Source organism: Haliaeetus albicilla, chromosome 20, assembly GCF_947461875.1.
Source record: "Haliaeetus albicilla chromosome 20, bHalAlb1.1, whole genome shotgun sequence".
NCBI lineage: Eukaryota > Metazoa > Chordata > Aves > Accipitriformes > Accipitridae > Haliaeetus > Haliaeetus albicilla.
This window is the reverse complement of record NC_091502.1, coordinates 13576299-13588932: the sequence shown is the minus strand read 5'-3', so window position 1 is coordinate 13588932 and position 12634 is coordinate 13576299. Positions and strand designations below refer to the sequence as shown.

At 35.2% G+C, this 12634-nt stretch overlaps 1 protein-coding gene across 1 annotated transcript in view; it reads left to right on the top strand.

The window, feature by feature from the left end:
• CEP126 (centrosomal protein 126) overlaps positions 1-12634 on the top strand; it is a 43008-nt gene that overhangs the window by 15824 nt on the left and 14550 nt on the right. Inside the window, exon 5 of the mRNA XM_069808323.1 lies at positions 4121-4319. Coding sequence (XP_069664424.1) covers positions 4121-4319 — 199 coding nt within the window. The remainder of the gene's footprint in view (positions 1-4120; positions 4320-12634) is intronic.

Sequence of the window (12634 nt, the reverse complement as noted above, 5' to 3'; positions counted from 1 at the left end):
TAAATTTATACATTCATATTCTTTTACAGTTTGTGTTCCCCTAGTAACAAAATTTGAGAGAGAGCTAAGAATCTCAAAGATAATTATATTTCTACAAGTTTGAAATTGGCAATTTGGAAGGAAGAAATTATTCAAACAAGTGACCCCAGCATGAAAAAGGTTTAAAAGTTGAGTCCACATTGACCTATTGACAGGTCACAAGCCAGTTAATACAGGTAAGACAGCACATGAATATCCTGGAATCTGCCACAGAATGTGCTGCCTTTTCCCCAGCTGGTAACTAGGAAGCTTGGGTAGGAGCCATATGGGGTGGGTGAAGGACGATGTAGAGAATATTAGAGGGATGGTACTAAGGCAAAAAGAGTTAAGTTATTGCAGTACAGGCTTCTGTATAGGGGCAAGATGTACAAATTAATACAAAATAAAGCTTTGCTTATTCTGATGCTAACAATTTGTCTTTCTTCCTTGTGAGAGAAAACACTCTATCCATTTTTGTCTGCATCTCACACAATACCTTACTAAGCACTGAGATTCAAACTGAATACACGCTAGGCTGCATAGATTCTTCTGGTCTGCTGCAGAAGATGTTAATGCAGGGTTGTTCCTTTTAGTTTTGGTCTGGGAGCCATAGTTTGTGTGGGTCACAAAAGTGGCATTTCTGTGGTTTTAGACTTGATTCCAAAAATTGTGCAAAATTCTCTTAGAGTGCAAATAAATTTCTTGCAAATCAGTACAGCAAAGTAAGCTTTGATACAGAAAAGCATTTTGAGAAGGTTCTCAAAGGTGAAGGTTCTTCAAAACTCACCAGTTCTGAGCTGTAAATCTTTAAAAATGTCTTATAATCCCTTTATTCAGAAATTTGGGACAGCTAATAACTAACTCAGGTGAGGTAGTAGATCCCTTTTTGTATTTCTATCTCTTCTTACACTTCTATATACACTCAAACCAAAAATCTTCTATCATCTTTAGAATTTACACTCTCTCAGAAATAGAACGTATAGAATTCATTGACAGTTCCATTTTAAAGGAAGAAATGAATACTGTATTAAGTATTCAAGATAAATATGGCTGCAGACCCAACTGGATATAGGTGAATTTTATAAGGTTCTAGAATTCTTAATGTCTATGTTTAAAAAGTTGTAAAAAATTAAATTAAGAAATGGAGACATATTACCTCCCTTTGGAGAAAGGCAAAAAATCCTGAAACACCTAATGAGTAAGAGATTTTATTCTGTGCTTGCAGTAGAGCTACTCTGCTTCTAATAAGGTTTAGTTATGAAATGCTGAAGCAAAGACTTTGGTCAACTCATTAGCCAACAGGCATTGGGATGTGTGCACATTAAGTGTGTAAATGGTGTGCTGCTCTTTGTACAAGATATATTTCCCTGTTTGTGTTTAAAAACAGTTGTATTTGATTAGGTTCAGTCTTGGGATAGAAGCTTAATTATGACAAATCAAAAATGTTATCTGAAAAAAGTTGGAATGTAGAAGCCTTTGTAAAATATAAATGGTCTCAACATCCAAATAGATATCAAGAAACTGCTCTCCCCCCCCCCCCCCCCCCAAAAAAACCCCAGACAAACAAACAACAGATTTTGGGGGGCCAGGTGTATATCAGTCTGGTCCACAGTAACAAAGTCTTTAAAAGTGGATAAGTACAGAAAGTTTTTGGATAGGGAGGATATTCAAAAGAATACAGAATGCAGTTTTATGAGTTCTATAAATAAATGAGAAGTTGTTCTCCCTTTTTGCTATCAGCCATCTTATCAGAAATAATAAATTCCTTTTTAGACTCTGCAAATATATATCTCTGCTTAGGTCAGTGCAATTAAGCCAACCTTTTTGGAGTATTGTATAAAATATTCTGAAAAATAACAATCATCTTGATGGGATGAAAGTTTCCGTTTTCCATTGTCCTAAAATTGTAAGTGTTGTAATAAATACAGAAAAGGTCTCATTAGACTATTTAACCATTTGACACAGATGTACTAAAAAGAAGAGATTGATTTTAACACAGAGTATAGTTTTAGATACAGAAAGAGGATGAAACAGCTGAAGGCTGAGAAGAAGGAACTGTGGAAACTTAAGCTGAAGAAATGGAGAGGAATGAAGGAAAGGGGTTATTGAGTTTCTGTACATATATTAGACATATGGTAGCTATCTCCAGCAAGGAACAATACATGTTTCCTAGTAATGCATCTCTGCTGGATAGGCAGTAGAGGAGGAGGAGTCTGTGTACGTATTGTGTGACTGCACTGTTCAAATTTGCTCAATAGGGTTGCCAGCTGTTAATGAAGATAGCTTTGTGTCGCATGAAGTAGTCATATCGTCTTACAAGTTCCTACACTGCATATTGCCCATATATGAAAGGAACCATCATCTTCACCATCACGTTCACTGAAAATGAGGATGGGTAAAATGTGCATGGTAGATCATCTTGTCAGGCCAGATTTCAATTTAAAAAAAAGAGGGAAATATGTGGGAATATATGATTTTCACATTTAGTTGCATATAGACTAAAAGTTCACTTTTACCACAAATGTAGCTAAAAACCTTCACCTAATTTACCAACATTTAAGGGATCATGTTGATGCTGCTAAGGAACCATATATGAGAAATGCATCCTGGGAATGTTGGAAAGCATCTGCATATTAAACTGACAAAAGGTTTGGTTTGTTACTCAATCCAGTGATTGTTGAGACAAAGTATCATTTCAAATATTGGGCCTGATCAACCTGGTAAAATAAAAGCTGGATCTCCCCTTTTTGGTAAAGGTATACCCATTTTAGAAATACCTTCACTGAAAGTTTATACTGATAATCTGTTTCCAAGATCTGTTCTCCTTCTACCACCATCTGTAATCATTGTGGAGTACAACAAATACTTGACCCTAAAACAGTGAGGCAGGCTTGGCTTTCTAATGATTTGTAAGGGTTATGGCTCTACTGAAGAGATGTGAGAACTCAAAGCATGGATCTGGTGAGAGACTTCTATAAGGGCCACTTTGGATATGCCAGACTAAGGCCATTTAGTGCCCTCAAACCAGGTTGGAGCCAAAAGACAGGATCAGTGTTCTTCGCTAAACTGTTCCACCTAGGCAGTCAAGCATTACTGGCAACCTGGTAATAGTTATACTTCCAGAAGACTAAAGCTTGATCTACCTATGAGCTGGTTGGTTTTGCTGTGTGGGTTATTTTTGCTTTTTTTAAGGCCTACCTTTCTTATTGCTTAAAGCTACTTGTTTCCTGTTTTTGTCATCCTTGATATCTACCTAGTTCTTGCTTCGTGTTTTCCAAAGCTTGGTTCCTATTCCTAGTGATCTTACACAGCCTTGTTCCAGTTCTAATTGCTTTTTATTCTTCAACATATCTTGTTACACGCTCCCTGCCTTCCTAGTCTCTGATTGCACATTTTCCTTGTCATTTGTCTTCACATGCTGCTTGGCTTCTTTGATTCCTGGGTGGCAACGAGCCCCACGGTTCTTGCTAATTCTCATCCTGTAGAAACCTATGGTTTCCTCTATCTTAATTTGGGCTCCCCCTGACCACTATACCCAGCTACACTAGTGACTCCAAAGATATTTTTTTTCAGATAGCAAATAAAAATTCTTTAATGTACCATATTGCTGACATTACACGTCATCAGTAGAGTTGGGCTCTCTAGATACTACAAAGCCTTCTTGCTATTTGAAGTAAGGGAATATCTGAGAGCATCGGTATATAGTTGTCCTCTATATAAGCCAACCTTATGGAAAAACAAAGGCCATTTTGCTTGTTGGTTGTTTTTTTTTAAACCAAAACCCTCCATTTTCCGTTTCTGTAAATGACCAAACTGTTGGCTGACATTTTCCAGATTAATTCAGCCTGAGGCAGTCACCCAACAACCCAATCAGAAAAGTCTGACTATTTATAAATAACAGAAGAGAAGGTTTAAAATGGAAAGTGTTGGACAGTTTTAGGTAGTACTAACAGCACCACCTGTAGTTACATATAGTACAGCTGTCCTTCACTTGCCAGGCATTTACTGATGATGTATATACTTTTGGAAAGGAACATGTTTAAAAGTGTACAGTTGATGCATAGAAATAAGCCAAAGTAATAAGTTATTTGCTTGCATCAAGAACCACAGATGACACTTCATCCTCATCAGCACCTAGAAACAGTTCTTTCCATCAGAAGCAGATTTCAGCAATGGTTGGCTGGGATAAAACAATACAAGAGAGCAGTAGAATGAACATGGATAGTAACCGACTTCTCTTCCAGAAAAATGTGAAAGAAATGCAACAACTCCTTGAAAAACAGCATCTCAGCAACTTGGAGGTATGATATTTCCATGTGATTCATTATGTGATGGTCCTTAATTGTAATAGAAAGTTTCCTGAATGTGATAAAAATGAAAGGTCTGTTAAGCACTCTTTACCAAATAGACAACACGTGAAGGCACATTGTACTATGCCTTACCAATAGATTATTTAAAGTAAAATTATACATATCTTTCAGTAAGAAATCAGAGATCTTTAAAAATGTTTGTAAGAATATTTTCAGAAATTCTTTCAAGATGTCTCTCATGTTGTCTTTCTTTCTGTGAACGTAAGATATGTATGTCAGACTTCTTGGCTCTGAAGTAGCTAGCCTTTAGTCTATCACAGGAATCTTGTACTAGGTGCAGACTTAAATTGGCAGCTTGCAATTTACGCTTAAGTTTCTGCTTTGCTGGTTGCTACAGCTCAGCACAAAATGCTATAGCAGTGTAATTATGGTAGGTCAAATGTTGGGTTTTCTTGTTTCTTGGGGTTTTTTTTCCCAATGTGTGGTGATTTCTTAGGGATTGCCTTCAAGTTTCTTGAGGTCCTTTTTTGTCATCTTTGGAACAGATGCAGATGTTCCAGTAACAAGCCCATTAACTTTCTGCCTAAACTGTTTTTTGACCCAAAATCAGTTTCAAAAGTCACCTTAGAAACACAGTGAAAATCAAGAACTGAGCTCCAAAGTGATTTATTATAACTGCACCTTTAAATGTGATTTTAGGTCTGTCAGTGTTGTCTTTGATTTTAGAAATATTGTCTTCATGTTACATCTTTTAGAAACAAGAGGACATACTTTTGGACTCATTCTTTCATTTCTATAATATTATCTACTGGTATCTGGACTCGTGGTGTCTGAAATGACCTTGACTATGAAACACTGTCCCTTTATATTGATGATGACTAGAGGCATGGGATCATTGGTGGCAATAGAGCAAGGGCTTTTCCTTTTAATACATGTGTATGGATAACTTTTGAAAGACTGTATACAGTTCAGATATATTTCAAGTTCTTTGATATCAGTTTTTTCAGGCACACTGACCTCTGTCTTTGTACCTACTTTGTTCTGATGGTTATTCATGAGAATCTTGAGCAGCTGATGGCTGACACAGAAAATTTCACTCAACGGGAGTAAATTTCAAAAAGGTTGAGAAGACAGAAAGTACAGTTTGTACTGCAGGGTTGTTGATTAGTGTTCATTCTTATTTCCAAGCATAAAAGAAGGAGGAGCAAATGGCAATTTATACAAGAGAGCTGATAAAACTGAATTCTAGATAACCACTTTCAAACAAAATACAAAAAGGTCTAAGCTTTTCTTTTTTTTTTTAATACCACGTTGTGCATTTCATTGGTATAGTATATGCAAATCCCTCCCTACATGATGATGCTGAATTTGGCAGAAGCTCCATTAGGACATCTTAGAATTAGGAAAAAAAATGCAATCTCTTTGAGAAAAATGTATTAAAAACTTATTCTAAATATATTCTAAGACAACTATATTGTAGTGTATTTTATCAAACACAATTATCAAATTCTAATTGAATTCTAGGGAAAAACTGCTGTGAGTCATGCTTAATTTTTTACTTATAGTTTTTTCTAAATGTTATCATCAGCTTTGGACACTGCATATAATATAGGAATTTGTGCTTACAAATTAATGTCTTTTTGAAAATGCTTTGTTCCTCAAAAAATTTTGCTTTTTTCCCCAGAATGTATTTTTCTGCTACCACTAGGGGTTGCTCAGCTTCTTCCCTCTGATAAATAGTTTCAAATTGTAAATATTTATACTTCAAACATTCGGACTTTCTTTCTTGAAATTGCATGCTTTGGACTGATTAGAAAAATAGTCAAGAAAGCTATTGTCATTTTTCTACGGCCTGAGTTTTGGAAGTTTAATGCTTGGATTGTGATGGTGTGCATGTGTATTGTGACTTCCTGTGATGTGAAATAGTATTTATAATACTTTTACTAATAAAATTTGTAATTTATAATTATTTCTAATACTCTTCCTGACATGAATAGTCTTCAGTAGTCTTGTTACTGTCTGTTGTCCAAAGTAATTTCAACACTGCTTCCCTTTCTGAAACTAATGTCAAAGTATTTCACTGCACATGCTTTGCAGCCTAACCATCCATTGAGATCCTTTGACCTCTCTTTGTTTCTGTTTTTACAGGCCCAGCAGGATTATAAAGATTCCTAAAATTCTTTTCTTTCCTACAGGGCAATAAAGTTCTATGTAGACCCGTACCAGTAGATTTGGTGTGTTCCCTGCTTTCCATCCCTAAAAATTTGTCTAGTTTCAGCAGTAAGCCAAGGTTTTTAGTGACCCTTCTACCATTCTTTCTACTAATTAAGCAAATTATTTGGCTTAAAATATTGAGAGCAGTAAATTTTATTTTGTGCAACAGTTATGTCTGAGCCAGCACATCAAATTATTATTTGTTATATGTCCATAAGTATGTTCTTTTTTTTAAGAAATTAATATTGTTAACTTCATTTGCAATCAAAGTTTTTGTTGCACAGTCCCTTCCTGGTTTTGTTGCAGGCATAAATAAAATCTTTAAGGTGGACCTGGTAGCACGATCTTTAGCTAAGGCTGCATGTAACTTTTCACCAAAAGATGTTACTCCCAAGTGCTTATAATTATTGCAAATGTTAACTGTTTTTATTGAAATTTTCCATTTCTGGCACCTGCCTTGAACTGAATAATTTAGAAAATTTCCATTAAAATGGCTCAACTGTGACAAGGAATAGTGTTATTCAGACATCTTTTTTCTTTTTTTTTTCATCAAGTCTTTAATTTAGTGGCCATAAAAAATTGTTTTGATCAGTACAATATTTTTACGCTCTTCCAGAAAAATACATTATCCTTGAATTAAACTGTTTGATTGACATAATATTTTACCTCTATTGTTTCACTTTTTAAACAAAATAATTGGAAGTAAGAGCTAATTCACAGACAAAACAGGTATAGATTACAACATGGAGATTGTATTTTCCTCTTCCCTTCTTTATATGACCGTAATTAGGTTATTCAAGTAGTATCTGTGCAATTCAAATTTAAACCCCTTTCTGATTGATTTGAAGCAGGATTTTTACCTTGGCTCTCCTTTTTTCCCAAGCATATTGTGCAGCCATTGAAGTACTCAGTATCAGTCTTTCTATGGATACTGATCCCCTTGGCATAAAATACTTCAATATTTATTGAAATAGGGACTGGAATACAGGTATAATTTCTCAGAAATTGCAACCCAAACCATGAGGTCAGAGGGTTATTCCTATATTATCTCTAATACAATAAAATTTTGTATCCTGTTATACTGTGTGTTCTTATATGTTACATATAGAATTAAATAAGTCTTTGAGAAATAATGGAAGAATGTTTTCCAAGTGATGTTCCACTGAATGAAAGCAACAGATGTTGCAAACACACTGGCATGGACATCGCCTTACTTAAATGAGTGAGTTGAGCTGTATGAATGTTAGCTGTTTGCGTTACTATGCTTTTAAGGTTGGACTGTGTCTATGAAATGGAGATGTTTCAGGTAACTGATGGAAAAACTGAATTCATTTTCAAGTGCATTTGTAGTATGAGTGGAATGACTTAAATAAGGGTTCGTTCTGCAAGGTGTATTATATCAGTCTAACTCTTCAGAGGCATAGACAAGACCAGCATGGAAAAAAGGAGTGCCTGTGTACAGAGTCTCTCCCAAGTGTCAAGAACTTGTAGAATGCTCAGGGCTAGTTAGTGGGAAAACAGACTCTTAAGGGGAAGGTTAGGATAAAATGGCACTGGAACTGAAGTCAGACTTGATTTTGAAAAGACCATTCAAAATTTGGAATAGGTTTCTATGGTCACCTTAAATCTAGAAACATTGGCCATTTTTTACTTGTAACTGTGAATGTTAACAAATTTTATGTTGATCACTTAAATTATATGACAAACTTGAGTGATTTCCCTACTCATTTTCCTTTTGGCAAGATCAGAGGTGTTCAGGTTTTATTGGCCTGCAACCAATATTGCAACATACCACTATCTTCCATGTTATTTCACTAATCCAAAATTCACATTTGCTATAAAGGTAAATTGTAATGTATCTCCAACCTAAATTATTTTACCCAAATAGTCAAACTTGTTTTGATTGTGTATTCCTCAAGAGTATTTTTTTTACATAAAATAGTGGTTTATTCCAAGCCTGTGTTGTATAAAATGACATTACAATCTTCATCTCTGACAATCTGGATGTTCAGTCATTTGAAGAGTGTGTTGCCTCAATTCAAAGCCCTGCTTGAACAGGCGATAATGTAGGATTGAAGCTGAAACAGCACTTTCAAGCATTTTCAGGACAAAGAGTTTGTTTCACAGGTAGATTAATATATGAATAAGACTTTGGTTGTGGATAAGTTAGGGGTTTTATACATACAGCATAGCTCACAAACCACAGAACCAGAGAAATTGAGAATTGTCTTCTAATACATACCTGCTCCTCATTTACAAGCATATACTTTTTAATAAGAACTGCCATACATATTAGCATGACTCCATTTTTGGTTTTACGTTCATATACATATATCCAAATATATATATATATGTATCTATGAAATATTTATATATAGCTATGCACTAAATTATTTCCACCATACTTCATAGCTATTTTTGAAGTGATTTGTCTTACTGTAACAGAGTAAAATGTTCATAAATGTAGCTAAAGGGAGGAACAGAGGAAAAAAATAGCAGTATCTGATCTTTAGTTTACTGCGGTTATGGTAACAATAATATGTTTGCTTGCAGGAAGGGAGTGGAAGATAAAAAAGTTTGTGCATACTGGTCTGCCAGGATGCTATATTATATTATGATAACTTGGTATTATCAGAGATAGTATATATTAATGTCTCAAGGGGATGTTGGGAAATCTATTGCTTTCTCATCAAGATTAAAGTATCACTGTCCAGAGTAATTCTACCCCTTTGAAGATGGCAGAGCTGTGTTTGGGCTTTTTTTAAAGAGATAAACCTTTTGTGAAGTGGAAAGCAAAACAGAATTTAACTACTTTTTTCTTCCAGTATTCTGCTTCTGTCCTAGTAGGCTCATGATGGCGTGGGTACACAGAAACCTAATCAGTTCTTTCAACTTTTTTTTAATGTTAATTATTATAAACCTGCAGCAGCAATTCTGTGGTATTTAGTAGTTTGAGCTTTGCTGTGCAGTTTATGCCCAATACTGGCATATCTCCATAAGGAAGTATGGCTCACCAACTGGGAAATAAAGCATTAAACCGAACACCCAGAATTCAGAGGACAGGCATAAGCAGAGAATAACCAGGACCCTGGAGACTGAAAGATCTTGTAACAAACAACTTAAAGAATTATGCTGTTTCAAACAGTGGCAAGAAAAAAAAAATCAGCATTTAAATTCAGTAGGCTGTTTAGGGGGAGGTAGATGCTGAAATCTTGTACATGCTCTTAAAAATCCTATTGGTAAAGTCCTTAAGAGGAGTGTGTGTCTTGAAAAATATCTGATTGAAAAAAATGGCATTTATAAAACAGGTAATGTAACAGTTGCTAAATATTTTTTTTCAAGATAAGTAATTATATTAATGAAGCATGCAGTGAATGTTGGCAATTACATGAAACTGTCTCATTAGAGAAACTTATTTCTAGAGAGGTATAAATATATAATACTAGAAGACGCTCTTAGATATATGGTTTAACTTTCAGGTTGCCCTGTGTAGAGTCAGGCTTTGGACTTGATGATCCTTGTTGGGTCCCTTCCAACTCAGGATATTCGATGATTCTAAAAGTATTTCTCTATCTGACCTTTAGGATTTCCTAATATAAATCCACCTTCTACCTTGGTTGCTGCTGTGCAGTGCACAAGATAGAGTGGAAACATGTTAAAAACTGTTCCATCTTTGCGATATATATTCATTGCTGAAAGAAAAAGTAATGCTTTTTATAGACTGCAAAAATGTATACTAATTTTTTAGCAAGTCAGAGAGATCTGGGAGGATAGTCCCTCAGCTGAACTAGGAATTATTTTTAAAATTATATTCAGACACTGTATGGTTCTTGGTCTTTTAGGAGGTGTGTACTGGTCAAATAGTATTAATAATTTTTTTTGATGCTATAGCTCCAGTTCATTCAAATATGTCAGCCCTAATGCTTTACCTTATTTGTGTATTTGTGAATAAGAATAAACCAGGAAGACAGATTCTGAGTTTTCTAGAAGACAAAGAAATACTTTCCTCTATCAGTTATTCTTCTTTTCTTTCCCCATAAATCAGACTTTGTTGGAAAGCTTTTCTGAAAAGGATAATTTTAGGGGTTTGAGTTTCATCATTAAGACCTTAACCATCAGTGAGAGAGGATTATTTCTTTGCTTTAAAAAGGAAAAAAATTTCTGAGAATTGTTTCCCTTGCATTTCTGTCTCTAAAGTATTGTCTAGAAATAGCTTCATCTACGAAATATTTTTTAAAACCTAATTTCTCCTACAACCTTCAAATTCCACAGAAGTGAAAATGGATAAGTTTTAGCAGATCTCCATTCTCCTTTTTTGGGGGATTTGTCAAAATGACATTGAATATAACATAGATTGTAAATAACTATGAATTTGCTCATTCAGTTATAATGCTCATTGCATTTTATATATAACATTAAAATTATTATTAGTTATAGCAGTTAGGAACTTCTAGAACTAATATTGCATATTGTACGCCGAATTTCTCTCCATGTCTATTTGCCTTATGATGGTTTTCAATTATGCAGTCCCATGCTATTTTTACATGAGCCCATCTCTTAAATTTGCAGGGTAGATGGTGCCTTGTCAAATTTATTAATTGGTTAGAAACAAAAAAGGGACTAATACACTGTGGTGCTCAGTGCCTCAACATTTAATCATTTAATAATTTTAATAGTATTTAAAAACTAGCATTATGAATTCCACTTCTGGAGCTGAATGACTAGGTTAGTCTGTGAGAGTTACGCACCTGGAACAGGGATCCTGAGAAGCAGCGCTCTGAGTATTGAGATGCTAAATTAATTAATAGAAAGCAACAGAGAGAAATGTTTAGCTGAAAACCTGTTTCCTACATAGTTATGTACATCTACCTCAGGACTTCATTAAAACTGGAAGTCAGAACTTGAAACCCTGACATTCAATGTTCAGGTCACTTTTCTGTAAAAATCCTTCATTACAGTAGGAGCTTACTGAAGTGCCTGAGTGCCTATGAAATTGGAAACGTGAGTTCTTTTTATCCCCAGAAGTTTGAACCTGTATTTCTAGCATCCTGTGATGATGTTCCAAACAGGCAAATCAGGTCCTTTTGAATACTCAGGTTCATAGATAGCTAGTTTCTGTATCGTAGATAGCTTGGGGGGGAATTAGGCACCTAGGAGTTAGCCTAGGAAAGCCATGGTGTTGATAGGAAGCTTTTCTCTGGTCATCCTACACCTCCATAGCTTCTTCAGTGGGTTTGGCACAGTATAACGGATCTCTTGTGTAACGTAAGCACCGAAATCCTTTGCTTTCTTGGGTCTGCCCAAATCTTCTGTGAAATCAGTATTGTGTAGTGCCATGTGCATTATGTTTTCCAAACTTGCATAGAAAAGACATTATTAATTTTCTAATGGATTTTCCCATTCCATAGTTGATAAACTCAAAACCAGTAAAGGTGTTTAGGTACCTCACTGGCTTTGAGAGGTAGCTTTGTACCTGTATGACCATTGGTGTCTTTTACTTCACAATCAATGTGAAATATAACAGTGTATATACCCACATATAACACACAAAGAACTCCTGAAAATAAACCGGTCAAAATTATCAAAAAGAGCAAGTAGTGTGAGAGGTGAGGGGCCTGGGTTTTCAGAGTACATAGCATTTTTCCAACATTTCTGTTCAGAAGAGTGTTCCTGTTCACCTCTTGGAATTGTGAACAGTCAGCACTTCTTTTGCAGAAAATGTCAAATATACATATAGCAGCTCTTTAGTGTAATAGTGTTCTGACAGAGTCCTTTGGCAGAAAATTTACTTGTCAGGTTCTCTTAAAGTTTCACTTGTTGCAATGTTGTTCTTTCATTGGCCTCATGAAAGATTTCTTAGGCTCATGTTTTCTCTTTGTTTTAGTGCTTCACTGAAATGAAATTGCTTGACACAGCTGTTCTAAGTCTTAAGACATCCCAGTGACCTCTTTAATTCCTTGTAAGTGTTCCCTTTCCTAGCATACCAAGTATGTGGACAGGCTGGGTTTAGATTTCATGCATTAGGACATAAGATAATGCATGCAACAGGTAATACAATAAGTTGTATTATATAACAGAAACAATATGCAAAT